Source organism: Odocoileus virginianus, chromosome 15 (genome assembly GCF_023699985.2).
Source record: "Odocoileus virginianus isolate 20LAN1187 ecotype Illinois chromosome 15, Ovbor_1.2, whole genome shotgun sequence".
NCBI lineage: Eukaryota > Metazoa > Chordata > Mammalia > Artiodactyla > Cervidae > Odocoileus > Odocoileus virginianus.
In genome coordinates, this window is record NC_069688.1 from 49,755,736 (window position 1) to 49,781,029 (window position 25,294).

General features: G+C 38.1%; 1 protein-coding gene across 3 annotated transcripts in view; it reads left to right on the forward strand.

Annotated features, from left to right (window-relative positions):
- RGS22 (regulator of G protein signaling 22) overlaps positions 1 to 25,294 on the forward strand; it is a 148,331-nt gene that overhangs the window by 93,912 nt on the left and 29,125 nt on the right. For 2 of the 3 annotated variants that reach the window (XM_070477331.1, XM_070477332.1), the window contains exons 18-21: positions 128 to 290; positions 7,686 to 7,844; positions 10,695 to 10,763; positions 14,912 to 15,073. In XM_070477331.1, coding sequence (XP_070333432.1) covers positions 128 to 290; positions 7,686 to 7,844; positions 10,695 to 10,763; positions 14,912 to 15,073 — 553 coding nt within the window. The remainder of the gene's footprint in view (positions 1 to 127; positions 291 to 7,685; positions 7,845 to 10,694; positions 10,764 to 14,911; positions 15,074 to 25,294) is intronic. The other variant, XM_070477333.1, reaches the window with a different exon arrangement.

Sequence of the window (25,294 nt, forward strand, 5' to 3'; positions counted from 1 at the left end):
GGGCTAATCAGCTGTGTTAACTACTCAACAGAGCACTTTCTAAGTTCTGTCAGATCAACTACTTGTTTGGTGTTTAACAGAATTGAAAGAAAGAAATAAGATGGGCTGTACTTTGTTTTCATTTTAGCATGGACCTTATGTGCTGGACAGACATTGAACAGTTCCGAAGAATAACTTACAGAGATCGAAAGCAAAGGGAGGCAAAATCTATCTATATTAAAAACAAATACCTCAATAAAAAATATTTCTTTGGGCCCAACAGTCCAGCTTCTGTGTCTCAACAAGACCAGGTATCAACATGGAAGCATTTTTTCTACATTTTAAGTATGAAAACTAGTAATTTATTTCTTTTTGCTAACAACCTGAAAGTCATCTTTTTTCTTTTCCTTTTATGACTTATCAGTTAGATACTTCTGATATCTTTTTTTAGGTATTCATAATAATCTATAAATGTCTGCAATGTGGGAGATACTTTAATACTAAAGTATTATATATTATTAAAACTTTATTTATTAAGGTGATTTATTGAATAAAAATAACTTTCATTTATCTACTCACCCATTCATTCAGCAAATATGGGTGCCCGTGATATGCCAGACACTGTTCTAGGTGCCCAGGATAAATGGTAAACAAGGTGAACAAAGTCCTTGCATCTTTCAGTAGGCAGAAAAACAGCCATTAGTAGCTGTTAAGCCTCATCCCCACCTCTTTTCTGTTCTTCTCAAACTGAAATTGCTCAAAACATAATCAATCTTTGAAAAATCCTGTTTGCCATTTAATTGTCTTCCAAAACTATTTCTATTGACCAGGAACATAGATTTGCCATTTTGTTGAGCCAAAATCATAAGGCCTTAATCACAACTTATTAATAACTGTACAGTGTCATTATTTACAGTAAAAATGTTAGGTTGGGATTCAGCAGTGGGTTTGAGTATTCATGTAATTGATACATGAGATATGGCTCAATTTTAATGACTTTGAAATATAAAATTAAGTGTTATAATTTATTTAACTTCAAGTTTGCTAGTACTAGAAGTTTGCTAGATCAAATGTACAGCATTTGATTTCTTTATTTTCATAGTTTAAAACAATGCATACCATAATGCATTGTTCATAATTACGATCCTGGATTCCCAGGGATCCAACCCAGGTCTCCCGCATTGCAGGCAGATTCTTTACCAACTGAGCCACCAGGGAAGCCCAAGAATACTGGAGTGGATAGCCTATCGCTTCTCCAGCGGACCTTCCTGACCCAGGAATAACCCAGGGTCTCCTGCGTTGCAGGTGGATTCTTTACCAATCAGCTATCATGGAAGCCCTATATCATAATAGCATCAGTTCAGTTCAGTCGCTCAGTTGTGTCTGATGGTTTGCGACCCCACGGACTGTAGTACGCCAGTCTTCCCTGTCTATCACCAACTCCTGAAATTTACTCAAACTCATGTCCATTGAGTCGGTGATGCCATCCAACCATCTCATCCTCTGTCATCCCCTTTTCCTCATGCCTTCAATGTTTCCCAGCATCATGGTCTTTTCCCATGAGTCAGTTCTTCACATCAGGTGGCCAAAATATTGGACTATCAGCTTCAGCATCAGTCCTTCCAATGAATAATCAGGACTGATTTCCTTTAGGATTGACTGGTTGGATCTCCTTGCAGTCCAAGGGACTTTGAAGAGTCTTCTCCAACACCACAATTAAAAGCATCAATTCTTTGGTGCTCAGCTTTCTTTATAGTCCAACTCTCACATCCATACATGACTACTGGAAAAACCACAGCTTTGACTAGATGGACCTTTGTTGACAAAGTAATGTCTCTGCTTTTAACATATTGTCTAGGTTGGTCATAACTTTTCTTCCAAGGAGTAAGCATTGCGTTGGTGGTATAGTGGTGAGCATAGCTGCCTTCCAAGGAGTAAGCATCTTTTAATATCATGGCTGCAGTCACCATCTGCAGTGATTTTGGAGCCCCCCAAAATAAAGTCAGCCACTGTTTCCACTGTTTCCCCATCTATTTGCCATGAAGTGATGGGACCAGATGCCATGATCTTAGTTTTCTGAATGTTGAGCTTTAAGCTAATTCTTTCACTCTCCTCTTTCACTTTCATCAAGAGGCTCTTCAGTTCTTCTTCACTTTCTGCCATAAGGGTGGTATCATCTGCATATCTGATATTTCTCCCAGCAATCTTGATTCCAGCTTGTGCTTCATCCAGCCCAGTGTTTCTCATGATGTACTCTGCATATAAGTTAAATAAGCACGGTGACAATATACAGCCTTGACGTACTCCTTTTCCTATTTGGAACCAGTCTGTTGTTCCATGTCCAGTTCTAACAGCTGCTTCCTGACCTGCATACAGATTTCTCAAGAGGCAGGTCAGGTGGTCTGGCATTCCCATCTCTTTCAGAATTTTCCACAGTTTGTTGTGATCCACACAGTCAAAGGAGTCCAAAATGCAGTACTTGGATGCAATTTCAGAAACCACAGAAAGATCTCTATTCGTTTCCAAGGCAAACCATTCAATATCACAGTGATCCACGTCTATGCCCCAACCAGTAATGCTGAAAAAGCTGAAGTTGAATGGTTCTACGAAGACCTACAAGATCTTCTAGAACTAATACCCAAAAAAGATGTCTTTTTCATTACAGGGGACTGGAATGCAAAAGTAGGAAGTTAATACCTAGAGTAACAGGCAAATTTGGCCTTGGAATACAGAATCAAGCAGGGCAAAGGCTAATAGAATTTTGCCAAGAGAACGCACTGGTCATAGCAAACACCCTCTTCCAACAACATAAGAGAAGACTCTACACATGGACATCACCAGATGGTCAATACCAAAATCAGATTGATTATATTCTTTGCAGCCAAAGACAGAAAAGCTCTATACAGTCAGCAAAAACAAGACTAGGAGCTGACTGTGGCTCAAATCATGAACTCCTTATTTCCAAATTCAGAGTTAAATTGAAGAAAGTAGGGAAAACCACTGGACCATTCGGGTATGACCTAAATCAAATCCCTTACAGTGGAAGTGAGAAATAGATTCAAGGGATTAGATCTGTTAGACAGAGTGCCTAAAGAACTGTAGACAGAGGTTTGTGACACTGTACAGGAGGCAGAGATCAAGACCATCCCTAAGAAAAAAAATGCCAAAAGGCAAAATGGTTGTCTGAGGAGGCCTTACAAATAGCTGTGAAAAGAAGAGAGGCTAAAGGCAAAGGAGAAAAGGAAAGATATACCCATTTGATCTATATTTCTGTCTTTGTGCCAGTACCATACTGTCTTGATGACTGTGGCTTTGTAGTATAGTCTGAAGTCAGGCAGATTGATTCCTCCAGTTCCATTCTTCTTTCTCAGGATTACTTTGGCTATTCGAGGTTTTTTGTATTTCCATACAAATTGTGAAATTATTTGTTCTAGTTCTGTGAAAAATACCGTTGGTAGTTTGATAGGGATTGCATTGAATCTATAGATTGCTTTGGGTAGTATAGCCATTTTGACAATATTGATTCTTCCAATCCATGAACACGGTATATTTCTCCATCTGTTTGTGTCCTCTTTGATTTCTTTCATCAGTGTTTTATAGTTTTCTATGTATAGGTCTTTTGTTTCTTTAGGTAGATATACTCCTAAGTATTTTATTCTTTTTGTTGCAGTGGTGAATGGTATTGTTTCCTTAATTTCTCTTTCTGTTTTCTCATTGTTAGTGTATAGGAATGCAAAAGATTTCTGTGTGTTAATTTTATATCCTGCAACTTTACTGTATTCAAGAATAGAAAGCCCAGAGATAAATCCACGAACCTATGGTCACCTTATCTTTGACAAAGGAGGCAAGGATATACAATGGAAAAAAGACAACCTCTTTAAAAAGTGGTGCTGGGAAAACTGGTCAACCACCTGTAAAAGAATGAAACTAGAACACTTTCTAACACCATACACAAAAACAAACTCAAAATGGATTAAAGATCTAAATGTAAGACCAGAAACTATCAAACTCCTAGAGGAGAACATAGGCAAAACACTCTCCGACATAAATCACAGCAGGATCCTCTATGACCCACATCCCAGAATTTTAGAAATAAAAATAAACAAATGGGACCTAATGAAACTTAAAAGCTTTTGCACAACAAAGGAAACTATAAGCAAGGTGAAAAGACAGCCCTCAGATTGGGAGAAAATATTAGCAAACGAAGCAACAGACAAAGGATTAATCTCAAAAATATACAAGCAACTCCTCCAGCTCAACTCCAGAAAAATAAATGACCCAATCAAAAAGTGGGCCAAAGAACTAAACAGACATTTCTCCAAGGAAGACATACAGATGGCTAACAAACACATGAAAAGATGATCAACATCACTCATTATCAGAGAAATGCAAATCAAAACCACAATGAGGTACCATTATACGCCAGTCAGGATGGCTGCTATCCAAAAGTCTACAAGCAATAAATGCTGGAGAGGGTGTGGAGAAAAGGGAACCCTCTTACACTGTTGGTGGGAATGCAAATTAGTACAGCCACTATGGAAAACAGTGTGGAGATTTCTTAAAAAAACTGGAAATAGAACTGCCATATGACCCAGCAATCCCACTTCTGGGCATACACACCAAGGAAACCAGATCTGAAAGAGACACGTGCACCCCAATGTTCATCGCAGCACTGTTTATAATAGCCAGGACATAGAAGCAACCTGGATGCCCATCAGCAGACGAATGGATGAGGAAGCTGTGGTACTTATACACCATGGAATATTACTCAGCCATTAAAAAGAATTCATTTGAATCAGTTCTAATGAGATGGATGAAACTGGAGCCCATTATACAGAGCGAAGTAAGCCAGAAAGATAAAGACCATTACAGTATACTAACACATATATATGGAATTTAGAAAGATGGTAATGATAACCCTATATGCAAAACAGAAAAAGAGACTCAGATGTATAGAACAGACTTGTGGACTCTGGGAGAAGGCGAGGGTGGGATGTTTTGAGAGAACAGCATCGAAACATGTATATTATCTAGGGTGAAACAGATCACCAGCCCAGGTTGGGTGCATGAGACAAGTGCTCGGGCCTGGTGCACTGGGAAGACCCAGAGGGATCGGGTGGAGGGAAAGGTGGGAGGGGGGACTGGGATGGGGAATACATGTAAATCCATGGCTAATTCATTTCAATGTATGACAAAAACCACTGCAATGATGTAAAGTAATTAGCCTCCAACTAATAAAAATAAATGGAAAAAGTAAAAAAAAAAAGAAAGATATACCCATTTGAATGCAGACTTCCAAAGAATAGCAAGGAGAGATAAGAAAGCCTTCCTCAGTGATCAATGCAAAGAAATTGAGGAAAACAATAGAATGGGAAAGACTAGAGATCTCCTCAAGGAAATTAGAGATACCAAGGGAACATTTCATGCAAAGATGGGTTTGATAAAGGACAGAAATGGTATGGACCTAACAGAAGCAGAAGATAAGGAGAGGTGGCAAGAATACACAGAAGAACTGTAAAAAAAAATCTTCACGGCCCAGATAATCATGATGATGTGATCACTCACCTGGAGCCAGACATCCTGGAATGCGAAGTCAAGTGGGCCTTGGGAAGCATCACTATGAACAAAGCTAGTGGAGGTGATGGCATTCCAGTTGAGCTATTTCAAATTTTAAAAGATTATCCTGTGAAAGTGCTGCACTCAATATGCCAGCAAATTTGGAAAACTCAGCAGGGTCCACAGGACTGGAAAAGGTCAGTCTTCATTCCAGTCCCAAAGAAAGGTAATACCAAAGAGTGCTCAAACTACTGCACAACTCCACTCATCTCATATGGTAGTAAAGTAATGCTCAAAATTCTCCAAGCCAGGCTTCAACAGTACATGAACCGTGAACTTCCAGATGTTCAAGCTGGATTTAGAAAAGGCAGAGGAACCAGAGATCAAATTGCCAACCTCCACTGGATCACAGAAACAGCAGGAGAGTTCCAGAAAAACATCTACTTCTGTTTTATTGACTATGCCAAAGCCTTTGACTGTGTGGATCACAACCATAATAGCATACGTTTGTTAAGGGGAAAAAAAAAAAAAAAGAATCTCAGATTAATTCAGTAAATTAAAGAAAAATTCAGAGGTATTCACAAGTAGGGCATACCAAGTTTAAAATCTAGATCTTTTAGGGGAAAATAAACAAAAGTTCTTGGGAGTAAGTGAGAGAAGAAATTCTAGAATTTAGCAACCTTAAGAAAAATGTCTTGCCTTTGGTTCCCTGAGATACAAATCTGGGATGTATTAGCAAAAATGTCTGGGAGTATCTCAATAAGCATAAGTATGAAATAAACACATGGAAAGTGTTTGTTTTCTATTTGGCTTGTGCTGCATTGCATGAGGTTTCATGGTATCTGATGCTACTGTGTGAACCTTCCATAGTAAAACTTGCTGAGAATTAAAAATGCAATGGAAAAAGTCACCCATTGCTGTCATAGCAAATGGTTGGACTTATTACAGAAGAGTTTTCTAAATGACCCTTCTTCCTCAACTTTGTCTTTCATTTTATTTGCCTGTTTTATACTTAAGAATACCTGTATCACTTTATGTTCTATATAGACTATGCTAGTTCTAATTTTAGTTGTGTGGCCAGTTTGCAGTTTGATTAGCAAAGTAGTCTTTTATTCTCTTTTCTTCTTATTTTTATACAGAAACCATATTATTGTTTATACTCTTTGATAATTATTATTAAAAGATGGTGAGAGTTTCTCTTTTGTTTTTATATAAAACAATATTATTAGGATTTAATCTTATTAATAAAAGGAGAGATGAGATAATTTTTCCAATGAGGAGTCCAATTTTTCTTCCTCTGTGGAAACAACTCACCAATTTTAAGTGATATGTACACAGAAACCGGTAAAAACCACAATGATTTCTAGTAGGAAATGGCCATTAGTATTTTTTAATTAATTAATTTTATGGCCATTAGTTTTGTTGAAACCAGTAATTTTGTAGAAGATGATTTTGGCTACAGAGAAATTGTGCCCTTATAAAAGGGCCCTTATAAAAGGGCTACTGATGCAAGTCAGCGACTATTGTCTGTGCAACCTGGCCTTTTTCTACTCCCTATCATCTCTGTTTTCTTCTTTGAAGTTGTTGGAACAGCCCTACATTGCTACCACCATCATCATTCCACTGTCTCCAACCCAGTACTTATTGGTAATACGCACATTTATAATACCTGAGTTGTTTGTCTCTTAATGAAGTAATGCCTTATTTTTCTCAAACAAAAGAAAATGCCTTCTCAAAGAAGTCCATTTGAGTAGAATCAGAGATTCATAGAATATTCAACCCAGAAGAGAACTTATAAAACTAAAAGACTAATGGCCTTACTTTACAGTTGAGGAAATTGAAGCCATAGAGAAAAAAATGGCCTTGCAGTTGTCACACAGGATTCAAATCCCTGTGTCCTTTGAAACAAGACTAAATTAGCAAAATCATACCTCTAAAACAACCATCACATACACCACAATTCTCTGTTTGATATTAGGGGAGTTATCTGTCTTTACTATACACAATAAAGCCAGGAGCTATTTTATAGAAAATGAAAATTTTGGCACCTATCATGGGCTCAGCATATGGTTTTGGGGTGAATGAATAAATTAATGACCATTAGCATTCCTTTGCTTATACAGAAGTTTGTTTCATTTTTTCTTTCTTAGATAATGAATTTAAGTGGTGGCTGGGGAAAGATTCTCCATGAGCAACTTGATGCAGCCGTTCTAATTGAAATTCAGAAGCATGTCCTAAATAGACTAGAAAATGTGTGGTTGCCATTGTTTCTTGCAAGTGAACAGTTTGCAGCACGTCAAAAGATAAAGGTATATAAGTTAATATAAACTTGGGATAGCAATTGACAGTACCTCTCAAATAATTAAATGTGCATACCTGTTGACTCAGCTATTGTACTATTATGGCATAGTGGTTAAGAGCTGAGGGTCAGACTTCCAAAGTTTTAATGTCAACACTGCCACATATTAATTGTACAACACTATGTTTTATAAACCTTAGTTTTCTCATTTGGAAAAAAATGGAGTTAATAAGAGTAATAGGTTCATAAGATTGTTATGAAGAGGAAATGATATATGTGCAGTTTCTTAGAATGGTGCCTGGCACACAGCAAACACATATTGTCTTAATATAGTTACTATTTTTTATATTATTATTGAGTCTTCATATAAATGGGCAAGGATATACAAATGGGAATAATCAAATGAATAATGATAATTCCATACTGTGGAAAACTATGCAGATTTCCATATAAAATGAGATTATAAAAATGAGATTTCTACAAATACTGATGATGAAACATGTTATTTATTGAGTGAAACAAGCAGGATCAGAGCAATACATAGAAGATAATCCCATTATATATGCTTATATCTCTGTATATGTCTGCATTTCTCTCTCCTCTCTATCTCTATTTATGTTTATGAGCAAAGGTCAAAAAGGATCTACTTCCTGGGAATGGGTATGGGGAGTGAGAAAGATTTTTACTTTGTAAACTAGGGTTTTTGTTGTTTTTGCTTTACTTTGTTTAGTTTGTGTTTTATAAGAAGCAGATATTGCTTTGATAATTCTAGATGTCATTATCACATCTAAAAACAGGCAAACCTGATCTTTACAAAATGAACACAAGGAGTAAAGAACATGTAATTCTGGAGTTTAGTGTGCAAAGCACATGCTATTAGTATTGACCAGGAAGGATGTTAAAAAACTGCCTTCCATATTTAATTTATCAAACACTTTGAGTCTTACTTATCTGGACAGATCCTTAGTCTTCTGAGCACTTTAAGTTATGGAAAACACAGTACAGCTGGAAACACAGAACTTATAGTATGGGGGAAACATAGACCTTACAGGCTAGTCAAGGCTGCGGTTTTTCCAGTGGTCATGTATGGATGTGAGAATTGGACTATAAAGAAAACTGAGCACCAAAGAATTGATGGGGTGTTGGAGAAGATTCTTGAGAGTCGCTTGGACTGCAAGGAGATCCTGCCAGTCCATCCTAAAGGAGATCAGTCCTGGGTGTTCAATGGAAGGACTGATGTTGAAGCTGAAACTCCAATACTTTGGTCATCTGATGTGAAGAGCTGACTCATTTGAAAAGACCCTAATGCTGGGAAAGACTGAGGGCAGGAGAAGGTACGACAGAGGATGAGATGGTTGGATGGCATCACTGACTCAATGGACATGGGTTTGGGTGAACTCTGGGAGTTGGTGATGGACAGGGAGGCCTGGCGTGCTGCGGTTCATGGGGTCGCAAAGAGTCGGACACGAGTGAGCGACTGAACTGAACTGACAGTATGGGGGAGAAGACCTGACTTATTTTAAGCAGAAAGTTCATGGAAATAAGCTTTGGGACAATTCCGATTTCCTCATTTCCTTTCTTCTGCAGACTCTTAATTGTCCATCCAAAGCCAAGTGAAAAGATATTTGGCTTACTAATCTTGTTTACCATGTTTTCTCACTATGATTACCACAGTAATATTTATTCCAATTTACAGCTCCTTCCTGACTTAGCAATTCTTTGAGTGGCCAACAGCATACACTGATCTGGCAGCCTTAAGCAAAGACAAAGGGGAAGGGAGATCAAGAATTTGTAATGAAATTATGCTGGAGCATCTCATACTCAGGGGAAGAGTTGACACCCACGCTTTATTTCTAAAGCTGCTCAGGAGCCAGGACGGCCCTGGGAACTCAGCAGAAAGACGTCTCAGATCTTGTCTCCACCATGTAGCTATCAGGAGACTCAGCAGCAGTGATTTCAGTCCCTGTCTCTCTAGGTCAGCTCCTGGTTGAGGAGAGTCACAGAGCACAGAGTTGGCAAGGGTGGTTCCCCCAAATGGAAAATACTGTGAACAGGCTATAACCTCAAGAAATGTCTACTGTATTCTCTCCCTGTATTGAGTAACTTTTGTACTTTTTTTTTTTAATCCAGCTTGATTCTTTCTATTAAAATTTTTGCAGTGTTGTGTTGGTTTTTGCCATACAACAACACAAATCAGCCAGAATTATACATACTTGCCCTCCCTTCCTAGCCTCCCTCCCCTCCTGCCATCCCATCCCTCCAGGTCATCACAGAGCCCCAGCTTCTCACAGCTATCCATCAGTTGTGGCTGGAGAATAGCACAAAAATCTGGGAAGTCTTAATTATATTTCCAGCTTCAGTTTCCACGTGACTCAAAGTTGTCTACCTTTGGGGCAGTACACTTAGGTATCATTATCTCCATTTTGCAGATGAGGAAACTTCAGAGAATTTGAGTGACTTGCCCAGGGACCTGGGCAGGGCTTCCATTTCTAAGTCTTAATCCTCTTTCTCCTGTCCTCTCTCTTATCCACACTGACCTTTAAAAAAAAAAACAAAAAACATTCTTTTTGATTGCATCAGGTCTTAGCTGTGCCATGCAGAATCTTCTGTTGTTGTATGGGCTCAGTAGTTAGAATAGCATGCAGGGTTAATTGCCCCATGGCACGTGGGATCCTAGTTCCCCAACCAAGGATCAAACCCATGTCCCCTGCATTCAAAGGCGGATTCTTAACCACTGGACCACCAGAGAAGTCCCCCACACTGACCTTTACCGCATTTTTTAAAGCTGTTGAATCAGTGAGTGATTTCAACGCTGTGAACATTCTGAATAACTGGATAAAATCATTGGTTTTGCTTCTAGGTACAGATTAAAGACATAGCTGAAGAGCTTTTACTACAGAAGCGTGAAAGGAAAATTGGAGTCTGGAAGGCAAGTAGTATTTGTTATATTCTTCCTTTTGTAAGTTCCAACTGTCAAAGTATTTTTCTTCTCCTTCCTATACAAAGATCTTGGTTGTAGATAATGCTTTCTAAGCCACCAGATGCTGACCCTATTCTTAACTGGCTGAAGGACTCTCAGGGAAAGTGTAATTCTACTAGAGCCCTCTTCTTAAAGATTTCCTTGACCTGCTCAACTCTGGAAGTGTGTGATTGGATTTTAAATATGTATTTTTAGTTATTTTGCTTGTGATAGATTTATTTAGACAGGCTGTTTTGCCAGCATGTGGTAATTTATATATTACTGGGAGTAGATTACACAAAAAGAATGAGGAGTATGCAGCAGAATCAGAAACTTAAATTATCTTACATTATCCTCTTTATTTAGAAGTACGTTTTAACTTTAAAACAGTTAAGATAACTGTCATTTTGGTGATTATTTAAACCACTATAATATGATACCTTCTTAGAAATTGCCTATTTTTCTTCTTAACAAGAATGATAAACACAGTCTTCTTTTTGAGCCTACAAATTTGTTTGTATTCATCCTTCTGTAGGTCTTGATAAAATGTCAGACTAGACCCAGGTGACCTTCTACAATCTAGCAAAGATAAAAATCTGGTAGACTATTAGAGGAGTATGTGTATCAGTTAGGATACACATACTTTTTTTCTGTGTTTTCTTCTTGAAAGAAATATTCTTATATTTGTCCCTCTTATGTATTTTTAAAAATGCTAAATAGAATGAGCTTATATTTCATATTATTGTGCATTGTATGTTATGTTATTTTCTGTTTAGTTAAATTACGGGTTTTAGTTAAATTACTAAGTTTTAGTGTCTTAAGAAGCAGGTCTTAAAACATTATTTGTTGAGTGGGTTTTAAATAAACATCCCAGTCTAATACATAGTTGTTCCTATTTATAGGGCTATAATTTTAATATGGACCATCTGGTGAGAGTCTTAACTTTCTGTCCTTGAAACCCCACACGTGCCTCACTAAAATTGTGACAGACGACTATTCACTTTATCTGCGATGGGGGCACCATTCATCTAGACTGCCTGGAGTTGCCTTCACTTTTCAGTTTCCACCTCAGAAATCACCCTCAAAGTCTTTCTGTAACGCCCCCACTCCCCGGGCAAAATTAGTTACTACTTCCTTTGTGTTCCCATAGACTTGTTACAGAGCTCTCTTAAACACTTTTATCATTGGTCACATAGGATTTGTTTCAAGGAACTTAGCTTATGCATTGTCAGTAATGGACATTTATTATGTATAATGGATATTTGTCATTGATTTTACTATAATTTCTAAGTTCATCCAAAAAATTGCCTTTAGAATGATGCTTCCTGGCATGGTTGTAGGCTAACCTCAGATTTTGGGAACTTCAGCAAATTTATCAAATGTAAAAAAATCTATTCAGTAAATTGAATAAAATCTATTATGTTTTTTAATCTGAGAGGCTAAAGGGGGGTGAATATGTGACCTCAAATGGTCAAGGTTAAAAAAAGTAGACATAATAGGACTTCCTGGTGGTCTAGCAGTTAAGTACCCACCTGCCAACGCAGAGGACTCAGGTTTGATCCCTGGTCCAGGAAGGTTACACGTGCTGTGAGCAACTAACCCCTGTGCCACGACTACTGAGCCTGCACACTCTAGAGCCCGTGCTCCACAAGAGAAACCACTGCAGTGAGACGCCATCGCACCACCACTGGAGAGCAGCCCCCGCTCACAGCAACTAAGACCCAGCACAGCCAGGAATGAATAAATGAATGAATGAAAGTACATAGAGAAAAGTAGACACCATATACTTCAGTACTGAGAAGATATGAAATAAGTAATGCCTTTATAAAAGTCATGCTTTTATAGTAGAATAATATGTCTTTTCTGTTGTGTAAGGTGAATTCTGGGTCAGAGAAAGTTTATCATAGAAAATATGCATTAATAGTTTAATTTCTTCTTGTTATTAATTATTAATAGTAATTTATTATTAAAATAATATAAAGATGCCCCACCTAAAAACATGGTCTTTTGGGAATTCCCTGGTAGTCCAGTGGTGAGGACTCAGCACTTTCATGGCTATGACACAGGTTCAATCCCTCATTTCAGTTCAGTCACTCAGTCGTGTCCGACTCTTTGCGACCCCATGAACCGCAGCACACCAGGCCTCCCTGTCCATCACCAACTCCTAAGTTCCGCCCAAACCCATTTCCATCGAGTCAGTGATGACATCCAACCATCTCATCCTCTGTCGTCCCCTTCTCCTCCTGCCCTCAATCTCTCCCAGCATCGGGGTCTTTTCAAATGAGTCAGCTCTTTGCATCAGCTGGCCAAAGTATTGGAGTTTCAGCTTCAGCATCAGTCCTTCCAATGAACACCCAGGACTGATCTCCTTTAGGATGGACTGGCAGGATTTCCTTGCAGTCCAAGGGACTCTCAAGAATCTTCTCCAACACCACAGTTCAAAAGCATCAATGTTTCGGTGCTCAGCTTTTCTCACAGTCCAACCCTCACATCCATACATGACCACTGGAAAAACAGTAGCCTTGACCAGATGGACCTTTGTTGACAAAGTAATGTCTCTGCTTTTTAATACGCTGTCTAGGTTGGTCATAACTTTCCTTCCAAGGAGTAAGTGTCTTTTAGTTTCATGGCTGCAATCACCATCTGCAGTGATTTTGGAGCCCAGAAAAATAAAGTCAGCTGCTGTTTCCACTGTTTCCCCATCTATTTGCCATTAAGTGATGGGACCGGATGCCTTGATCTTAATTTTCTGAATGTTGAGTTTTAAAGCCAATTCTTTGGCTCTCCTCTTTCACTTTCATCAAGAGGCTCTTTAGTTCTTTTTCACTTTCTGCCATAAGGGTGGTGTCATCTGCATATCTGAGGTTATTGATATTTCTCCCGACAATCCTGATTCCAGCTTGTGCGTCCTCCAGCCCAGTGTTTCTCATGATGTACTCTGCATATAAGTTAAATAAGCAGGGTGACAATATACAGCCTTGACGTACTCCTTTCCCTATTTGGAACCAGTCTGTTGTTCCATGTCCAGTTCTAACTGTTGCTTCCTGACCTGCATACAGGTTTCTCAAGAGGCAGGTCAGGTGGTCTGGTATTCCCATCTCTTTCAGAATTTTCCACAGTTTATTGTGATCCACACAGTCAAAGGCTTTGGCATAGTCAATAAAGCAGAAATAGATGTTTTTCTGGAACTCTCTTGCTTTTTCGATGGTCCAGCGGATGTTGGCAATTTGACCTCTGGTTCCTCTAACTCTAAATCCAGCTTGAACATCTGGAAGTTCTCAGTTCACGTATTGCTGATGCCTGGCTTGGAGAATTTTAAGCATTACTTTACTACCATGTGAGATGAGTGCAATTGTGCGGTAGTTTGAGCATTCTTTGGCATTGCCTTTCTTTGGGATTGGAATGAAGACTGAACTTTTCCAGTCCTGTGGCCACTGCTGAGTTTTCCAAATTTGGTGTCATATTGAGTGCAGCACTTTCACAGCATCATCTTTCAGAAACTAAGATCCCACAAGCCCACAGCCAAAATCCAAAACCGAAAACAAAGACAAAAAACCCCCATTATCTTTTTAGGATAGAATTATAGTAAAGCTCCACAGTAAATTTCCTATTTAAATTATAATAGGATTAATTGGCAATTTTCCCAACAATTAAAAAAAAATATCTTAAATGTTCAATGCTTTTACTTTTTGAAAGTCAGGAAAATTATATATTAATATATAACATATAGTATACATAATTATAAAATAATATAATATAATCATAACAGTGTGATTACTTTGTGTTTAAGCACAGAATTCATACTATATACTCAAATGTAGTTTTTCACCATCTCTCAAATTCTAATTCTTAGTCCTCTGTAATATAATCATATATTCTATGTCATCCAATCATTTCATTTTCTCTCCATCTCTTAAAAAAATGATGCCATAAAAGTATAAAGGAGACAAAAGGGAGAAGAAAAGAGAGGGGAAATTGCCAAATTCTCTTTATCCATGCTATAAATTTCAACAGCTCAAAACAAAGGAGATAGAAGTTGGTAATTTTTAGCCTAATAAATGACTTTATTATTAATTTTTAGAACATAGCTAATTTTATGTATTCTCTGATTTGGACAGCCTGTGGAGAGCAAGTGGATATCTTCGTCTTGTGAAATCATTGCTTTCCGTAAAGCTTTATTGAATCCAGTTACTGTAAGACAATTTCAACGCTTTGTGGCTCTAAAAGGAGATTTATTGGAAAATGGGGTGCTCTTTTGGCAAGAAGTACAAAAATATAAGGTATTGTAGTAGAAAGCTGGAGAAAACCACATCTTTTTAAGGAGGAAATGCATTAACATATGAGATTCCTAACTATATGGACAAGATTTGTTTCCCAACTTGATGTCTTCATATCAATATGTAAATACTGAGATATTTATTGTCTGTATTAGATACACTTATTATTATATAGTGAAGAGTAAGAGTTAGCCTTGAAATGACGGTATTAGATTTTTCAGGGTTTCATATATATTATGTTCTAATGAGAATCTTCCTGAAAAGTTTTAACTATGTTTTTGCATATTACTTATCTATAAATGTACATTTTTTTTCCTGAAGATATTAATGTTCAGCACTTTAACCAAGGCTTCTTTACAAAAATTCCTGCTAACCATATTTGCAGCAATAGTGTTCAAAGATAATGGATTACAGAGAAATAAACCATCAGAGATGAAAGAGGCTTCTCTATCAGAATGGCCAAATTCTTAACAAAATAAGTGAAAGAGCAAGCTGTTAGCTATCAAAGCAGTTTATTATCAAGTTTAATTATTTGATGGAATCATATAGAATCTCTGCATTGAAGGGAAGGAAAGGACTCTCTAGTTTGTATAACCTAAACTTGAATACAGGAATGTTGTCTCAAAATACCTAAGAGTAGACATCCCTACTCCCAAGGTAAACAGGCTCATTACCTTGCAATCAGAGTGTTTAATCCCATAATAAAAGTAGGGAGTAAAAATAAAACTGGAATTCAAGAGGATAAGGCTTTCAGTTGAACTGCAGTGTGTGGTAAGTCGCTTTAGTTGTGTCCGATTCTGTGCAAACCTATGGACTGTAGTCCACCAGGCTCCTCTGGCCGTGGGATTCTCCAGGCAAGAATACTAGAGTGGGTTGCCATTCCCTTCTCCAGGCAGGGATTATGTGGCACTAATACTTTGCATCATGTTTATTCTATATAGTTAGTAGTTGCTCGATACCATTTTGCTTCCAGACTTTCTCCAGCATTCCATCGAACTGTTTTCTACTCATTTCTGTTATCCACAGTTTTTGTACCTGTCTCAACACAAAAATTTCTCCAAAGGAAAAAAAAAAGTATTTTGAGATAAAAGTTCTTTCGAATTCTATCACAAGATAAATAATATTAAAATAATTTTTTGAAAATTAAAAAGGGAGTAGAATCTGTTTTCCAGAACAGGAAATTATTATGGCCTTTAAGCTAAAATGAATACGAGTAGGTCCAACCCTGTTAGGACAAAAGGTAAGGAGATAAGCTGTGCAAAATAAGCATTTAAAAGAAAAACAGAGACTCATACATAGTCAGCCCTTTGTGACTGTCTCTCCTCCAAAACTGCTCTTCATTTAAATATGTTTTCTGTTGTGTAGAATGGGGGACATATAATCCTATATAGCTATTGAAAATCATGCTATCAAAGTGCATGTGTTTATTCAGTAAGTATCTACTAAATGCGAGATTGCAGGAATAAAAAAAAATGGATATAATACATTGCCTTCCCTCAAGGAGGGAAATCATCCATGAAAACAAAATATGGTGAAATAACACTGATTATGATCCATATTCTAACTGGTTATAATTTTGATACAGAGGAGGGGATGATTCAGGGAGGGTGGTAGGTCAGGGAGGTCTCAGCAGAAGTGATGATTCTTACAGAGAACTCTACTCAGTCCTCTGTAATGACTTATGTGGGAAAAGAATCTAAAAAAGAGTGGTTATATGTATATGTATAACTTATTCACTTTGCTGTACTCTTGAAACTAACATAACATTGTAAATCAACTCTACTCCCAAGAAAAATTTTTCAAAAAAAGAAGGGATGATATTTGAATTAGGTCTTGAGGAAGTTTGCCAGAAAGAAACCTAGCAAGTCATTTTTATATGGCTTACTCATACTAAGTATTTATGTCTGTCAGATATTATCTTAATGCTTTTCAGATGATAACTACCTTATCCTTTATAAGAATCCTAGGTCAAAACTGTTAATTCTCACCATTCTACAGATGAAGAAACTAAGGCACAGAAAAGTTAAACTTCTGTGCCTCATACAGCTAACTGGAGTTTGAGCCAAAACATTCTATTGCTAAAGCTTGTGGCCTTAACCACCAAGTTATACTCCCTCCCAGAGATGACTGTAATAATATGCAAAGGGATGGCTCCTATGATCTTAATCGGACATAGTTCTGAATTGTGAAAACCTGGAAAGAACTATGATGTTCAGTAGCAGGACATTGCTTACTTTAATTATAATACATCTATGCATTAGAATACTCTGCAGGCATTAAAAATTTGTTGGAAGATTAATCAATGATGGGAAAGAGATATTCATCTTACTGATTTTTTAAAACCTAGCTACTGGAAAGCAGTATGATTTAATATAAAGTGTGTGTGTATGTATCCCCAAAGAGAAAAGACTGGAAGGATATATACATCCAACAAACACTTTTTGAGCATCTACCAAGGGCCAGGATAAAACCTGAGGCTACAACTGTGATCAAGTCTTTCCTCTCAGGGCTTGCAGTGTTAGAGGAGGGACAGACAAGTGACAGAGCAGGTAGTTATGTGAGTGTGATCAGTGCAATAGGTGGGAGACGCATAGGGTGCAATAAAGTACCTAAGATGGCCATCACCTAGACGGAGGCAGACATAGAACGTTTATTAGAGAACAGTACAGTTGACCCTTGAACAAGGGTTTGAACTGTGAGGTCCACTTAAACCTGAATTTTTTTCAACAAATTCATTAAAAAAAAAATTTTTTTTAGCAAAATTGGGGAATTCTTTTTTTTTTTTCCATTTATTTTTATTGGTTGGAAGCTAATTACTTTACAATATTGTAGTGGTTTTTGCCATACATTGACATGAATCAGCCATGGATTTACATGTGTTCCCCATCCCAATCCCCCCTCCCACCTCCCTTCCCACCCCATCCCTCTGGGTCTTCCCAGTGCACCAGCCCCGAGCACTGGTCTCATGCATCCAACCTGGGCCGGTGATCTGTTTCACCCTTGAGAGTATACTTGTTTCGATGCTATTCTTTCAGAACATCCCACCCTCGCCTTCTCCCACAGAGTCTAAAAGTCTGTTTCGTACATCTGTGTTTCTTTTTCTGTTTTGCATATAGGGTTATCGTTACCATCTTTTTAAATTCCATATATATGCATTAGTATACTGTATTGAAAAATATACAAGCAACTCCTGCAGCTCAATTCCAGAAAAATAAATGACCCAATCAAAAAATGGGCCAAAGATCTAAACAGACATTTCTCCAAGGAAGACATACAGATGGCTAACAAGCACATGAAAAGATGCTCAACATCACTCATTATCAGAGAAATGCAAATCAAAACCACAACGAGGTACCATTACACGCCAGTCAGAATGGCTGCTATCCAAAAGTCTACAAGCAATAAATGCTGGAGAAGGTATGGAGAAAAGGGAACCCTCTTACACTGTTGGTGGGAATGCAAACTGGTACAGCCACTATGGAGAACAGTGTGGAGATTCCTTAAAAAACTGGAAATAGAACTGCCATATGACCCAGCAATCCCACTTCTGGGCATACACACCAAGGAAACCAGATCTGAAAGAGACATGTGCTCCCCAATGTTCATTGCAGCACTGTTTATAATAGCCAGGACATGGAAGCAACCTGGATGCCCATCAGCAGACGAATGGATGAGGAAGCTGTGGTACATATACACCATGGAATATTACTCAGCCATTAAAAAGAATTCATTTGAATCAGTTCTAATGAGATGGATGAAACTGGAGCCCATTATACAGAGTGAAGTAAGCCAGAAAGATAAAGACCATTACAGTATACTAACACATATATATGGAATTTAGAAAGATGGTAACGATAACCCTATATGCAAAACAGAAAAAGAGACTCAAATGTATAGAACAGACTTGTGGACTCTGGGAGAAGGCGAGGGTGGGATGTTTCAAGAGAACAGCATTGAAACATGTATATTATCTAGGGTGAAACAGATCACCAGCCCAGGTTGGGTGCATGAGACAAGTGCTAGGGCCTGGTGCACTGAAAAGACCCAGAGGGATCAGGTGGAGAAGGAGGTGGGAGGGGGGACCGGGATGGGGAATACATGTAAATCCATGGCTAATTCATTTCAATGTATGACAAAAACTACTGTAATGATGTAAAGTAATTAGCCTCCAACTAATAAAAATAAATGGAAAAAAAAAAACAAAAAACTGTGGGATAGCAAGGGAGAAAACTGGCCCGAACACACTGCCGGCCATTCGCAAAACAAAGGGACTGAGAAACTCCAGAGAAGAGCCGGTCCATCCCCGCTGGAGGTAGGAGGCAGGGGGGAGGGGAAAGGGGCAAACTCAGCCCAGAGAAGCCAACCCCTCCCACACGGCAAACAGGCCTCCGGTGTCTATCTAAAGACTTCCTGAGATTCTGGATGTTCGACATCCGCCGCCAGGCTCCTGAGAACAAACACAAGCTGCAGGCACCAGACCTGCGCACGCTGGGGCCGCGGAGGAAAAGGCGTGCCGTACCCGGGAGAGTGCGCCCAAGCCTCTGGCTGCCAGAGCCGCTCAGGCCGGGGAAGGCACAAAACGCAGGTGCAACCAAATCCGCGCTTTTGTGGAGTACCCGAAAACTGGAACCGCACTCAATGCAGGGCCTGCTCCATATAGAGCAGCCAGGAGCCTGAGCAGTGTAGACCGGGAAAGCACAGACACCCGTGAGTGGGGCAAACCCAGTGTGGCCGGAACACGGTGAGCGCTATCCACACAGAGCGGTGTCTGTCTGCAGCGCCCCGCCCTCCCCGTAGCAGGACTGAACTGAACTAGCGAACCTAAATAAGAGATCACCTCCGCCCGTCTGTGTCAGGGCAGAAATTAGACCCCCAAGAGACGGCAAACAGAAGCCAAATAAAGGGAACCGCTTCAGAAAGGACTGGTGCAACAGATTAAAATCCCTGAAGGTAACACTGGCTACACCGGAAGGGGCCTATAGATATAGAGAAGTGTAAGCTGGAAAGAGGAGCTATCTGAAATTGAACTGAACCTACACTGACCACAACAGCTCCAGAGAAATTCCTAGATATATATGTATATTTTTTTTAATTAAAAAAAAATTATTTTTCTTTCCCTTTTTTAAAATTTTTTCTCTTTTATTTTCTTTTAAAATTCCCTATTACTCCCCCATTACTCCTCAACTTTCATTTTCATATATTTTTACGATTTTTTTAATTAGGGAAAAACAAAAATTTTTTTTCTTACTTTTTCTTTTTCTTGTTTTTCTTTCCTATTTCCTTTTAAAGTCCTCTAATACTCCTCTATTATTCCTTAATTTTCATTTTCATTTCACTATAACCTTGCAAAAAAAAAAAGAGAGAGAAGCCCTATTTTTAAACCAAACTTCATCTATATTTCTAAATTTTTTGTGTGTGTTTTTCTTTTTAAATATTGTATTTCAAAGAGTCTAACCTCTACACTAGATTTTTAATCTTTGTTTTTCAGTATGTGATATAAATTTTGGACATTTAAGAATCCAATATTCAGTTCCCATTTCTATTTAGGAGTGTGGTGATTACTCTCCCACTTTTGACTCTCTGTTTTCTACCTCAGAACACCTCTATTTCCTCCTTTCCCCTTCTCTTCCCAATCCAGTTCTGTGAATCTTTGTGGGTGTCTGGGCTACGGAGAACACTTGGGAACAGATAACTGCGTAGATCTGTCTCTCTCCTCTTGAGTCCCCCCTTTTCTCCTCCTGCTCACCTCTATCTCCTTCCTCCCTCTCCTATTCTTCATGTAACTCTGTGAACCTCTCTGGTTTTCTCTCACGGTGGAGAATCTTTTCACCATTAACCTAGAAGTTTTATTATCAGTGCTGTATAGTTGGAGAAGACTTGAGACTATTGGAAGAATAAAACTGAAATCCAGAGGCAGGAGACTTAAGCCCAAAACCTGAGAAAACCAGAAAACTCCTGACTACACGGAACATTAAGGAATAAGAGACCATCCCAAAGTCTCCATACCTACACCAAAACCAACCACCACCCAAGAGCCAATAAGCTCTAGAACAAGACATACCATGCAAATTCTTTAGCAACGCAGGAACATAGACCTGAGTGTCAACATACAGGCTGCCCAAAGCCACACCAAACCCATAGACCCATCGCAAAACTCATTACTGGACACTCCATTGCGCTCCAAAGAGGAGAAATCCAATTCCATGCACCAGAACACTGACAAAAGCTTCCCTAACCAGGAAACCTTGACAAACCAATCGTCCAACCCCACCCACTGGGTGAAACCTCCACAATAAAAAGGAACCACAGACCACCAGAATACAGAAAGCCCACTCCAGACACAGCAATCTAAACATGATGAAAAGGCAGAGAAATACCCAACAGGTAAAGGAACATGAAAAAAGCCCACCAAGTCAAACAAAAGAGGAGGAGATAGGGAATCTACCTGAAAAAGAATTTAGAATAATGATAATAAAAATGATCCAAAACCTTGAAAACAAAATGGAGTTACAGATAAATAGCCTGGAGACAAAGATTGAGAAGATGAAAGAAATGTTTAATAAAGACCTAGAAGAAATAAAAAAGAGTCAATTAAAAATGAATAATGCAATAAATGAGATGAAAAACACTCTGGAGGGAACCATGAGTAGAATAACAGAGACAGAAGATAGGATAAGTGAGGTAGAAGATAAAATGGTGGAAATAAATGAAGCAGAGAGGAAAAAAGAAAAAAGAATCAAAAGAAATGAGGACAACCTCAGGAATCTCTGGGACAATGTGAAATTCCCCAACATTCGAATCATAGGAGTCCCAGAAGAAGACAAAAAGAAAGGCCATGAGAAGTTACTCGAGGAGATAATAGCTGAAAACTTCCCTAAAATGGGGAAGGAAATAGCCACCCAAGTCCACGAAACCCAGAGAGTCCAAAACAGGATAAACCCAAAGCAAAACACCCCAAGACACATATTAATCAAATTAACAAAGATCAAACACAAAGAACAAATATTAAAAGCAGCAAGGGAGAAGCAACAAATAACACACAAAGGGATTCCCATAAGGATAACAGCTGATCTATCAATAGAAACCCTTCAGGCCAGAAGGGAATGGCAGGACATACTTAGAGTAATGAAAGAGAATAACCTACAACCTAGATTACTGTACCCAGCAAGGATCTCATTCGGATATGAAGGAGAACTCAAAAGCTTTACAGACAAGCAAAAGCTGAGAGAATTCAGCACCACCAAACCAGCTCTTCAACAAATGCTAAAGGATCTTCTCTAGACAGGAAACACAGAAAGGTTGTATAAATGCGAACCCCAAACAACAAAGTAAATGGCAACGGGACCATACCTATCAATAATTACCTTAAATGTAAATGGGTTGAATGCCCCAACCAAAAGACAAAGACTGGCTGAATGGGTACAAAAACAAGACCCCTATATATTCTGTCTACAAGAGACCCACCTCAAAACAAGGGACACATACAGACTAAAAGTGAAGGGCTGGAAAAAAATATTTCATGCAAATGGAGAACAAAAGAAAGCAGGAGTCGCAGTACTCATATCAGATAAAATAGACTTTCAAATAAAGGCTGTGAAGAGAGACAAAGAAGGACACTACATAATGATCAAAGGATCAATCCAAGAAGAAGATATAACAATTATAAATATATATGCACCCAACATAGGAGCACCGCAATATGTAAGGCAAATGCTAACGAGTACGAAAGAGGAAATTAATAGTAACACAATAATAGTAGGAGACTTTAATACCCCACTCACAACTATGGATAGATCAACTAAACAGAAAATTAACTAGGAAATACAAACTTTTAAGGACACAATGGACCAGCTAGACCTTATTGACATCTATAGGACGTTTCACCCCAAAACAATCAACTTCACCTTTTTCTCAAGTGCACATGGAACCTTCTCCAGAATAGACCACATCCTGGGCCATAAATCTAGTCTTGCTAAACTCCAAAAAAATTGAAATCATTCCAGTCATCTTTTCTGACCACAGTGCAGTAAGATTAGATCTCAATTACAGGAAAAAAAATTATTAAAAATTCAAACATATGGAGGCTAAACAACATGCTTCTGAATAACCAACAAATCATAGAAGAAATCAAAAAAGAAATCAAAATATGCATATAAATGAATGAAAATGAAAACACAACAATCCAAAACCTATGGGACACTGTAAAAGCAGTGCTAAGGGGAAGATTCATAGCATTACAGGCCTACCTCAAGAAACAAGAAAAAAGTCAAATAAATAACCTAACTCTACACCTAAAGCAACTAGAGAAGGAAGAAATGAAGAACCCCAGGGTTAGTAGAAGAAAAGAAATCTTAAAAATTAGGGCAGAAATAAATGCAAAAGAAACTAAAGAGACCATAGTGAAAATCAACAAAACTACAAGCTGATTTTTTGAAAAAATAAACAAAATTGACAAACCATTAGCAAGACTCATTAAGAAACAAAGGGAGAAGAACCAAATTAACAAAATTAGAAATGAAAATGGAGAGATCACAACAGACAACACTGAAATACAAAGGATCATAAGAGACTTCTACCAGCAGCTCTATGCCAATAAAATGGACAACTTGGAAGAAATGGACAAGTTCTTAGAGAAGTATAACTTTCCAAAACTGAACCAGGAAGAAATAGAAGATCTTAACAAACCCATCACAAGCAAGGAAATTGAAACTGTAATCAGAAATCTTCCAGCAAACAGAAGCTCAGGACCAGCTGGCTTCACAGCTGCATTCTGCCAAAAATTGAGAGAAGAGCTAACACCTATCTTACTCAAACTCTTCCAGAAAATTGCAGAAGAAGGTAAACTTCCAAACTCATTCTATGAGGCCACCATCACCCTAATTCCAAAATCGGACAAAGATGCCACAAAAAAAGAAAACTACAGGCCAATATCACTGATGAACATAGATGCAAAAATCCTTAATAAAATTCTAGCAAACAGAATCCAACAACATATTAAAAAAATCATACATCATGACCAAGTGGGCTTTATCCCAGGAATGCAAGGATTCTTTAATATCTGCAAATCAATCAATGTAATACACCACATTAACAAATTGAAAGATAAAAACCATATGATTATCTCAATAGATGCAGAAAAAGCCTTTGACAAAATTCAATATCCATTTATGATTAAAACTCTCCAGAAAGCAGGAATAGAAGGAACATAACTCAACATAATAAAAGCTATATATGACAAACCCACAGCAAGCATTACCCTCAATGGTGAAAAATTGAAAGCATTTCCCCTGAAATCAGGAACAAGACAAGGGTGCCCACTCTCACCACTACTATTCAACATAGTTTTGGAAGTGTTGGCCACAGCAATCAGGGCAGAAAAAGAAGTAAAAGAAATCCAGATAGGAAAAGAAGAAGTGAAACTCTCTCTGTTTGCAGATGACATAATCCTCTACATAGAAAACCCTAAAGACTGTACCAGAAAACTACTAGAGCTAATCAATGAATATAGTAAAGTAGCAGGATATAAAAGTAGCACACAGAAATCTCTTGCATTCCTATACACTAACAATGAGAAAACAGAAAGAGAAATTAAGGAAACAATACCATTCACAATTGCAACAAAAAGAATAAAATACTTAGGAGTATATTTACCTAAAGAAACAAAAGACCTATACATAGAAAACTATAAATCACTGATGAAAGAAATCAAAGAGGACACAAACAGATGGAGAAATATACCGTGTTCATGGATTGGAAGAATCAATATTGTCAAAATGGCTATTCTACCCAAAGCAATCTATAGATTCAATGCAATCCCTATCAAGCTACCAATGGTATTCTTCACAGAACTAGAACAAATAATTTCACAATTTGTATGGAAATACAAAAAACCTCGAATAGCCAAAGTAATCTTGAGAAAGAAGAATGGAACTGGAGGAATCAACCTGCCTGACTTCAGACTATACTACAAAGCCACAGTCATCAAGTCAGTATGGTACTGGCACAAAGACAGAAATATAGATCAGCGGAACAGCATAGAAAGCCCAGAGATAAATCCATGAACCTATGGTCACTTTATCTTCAACAAAGGAGGCAAGGATATACAATGGAAAAAAGACAACCTCTTTAACAAGTGGTGCTGGGAAAACTGGTCAACCACCTGTAAAAGAATGAAACTAGAACACTTTCTAACACCATACACAAAAACAAACTCAAAATGGATTA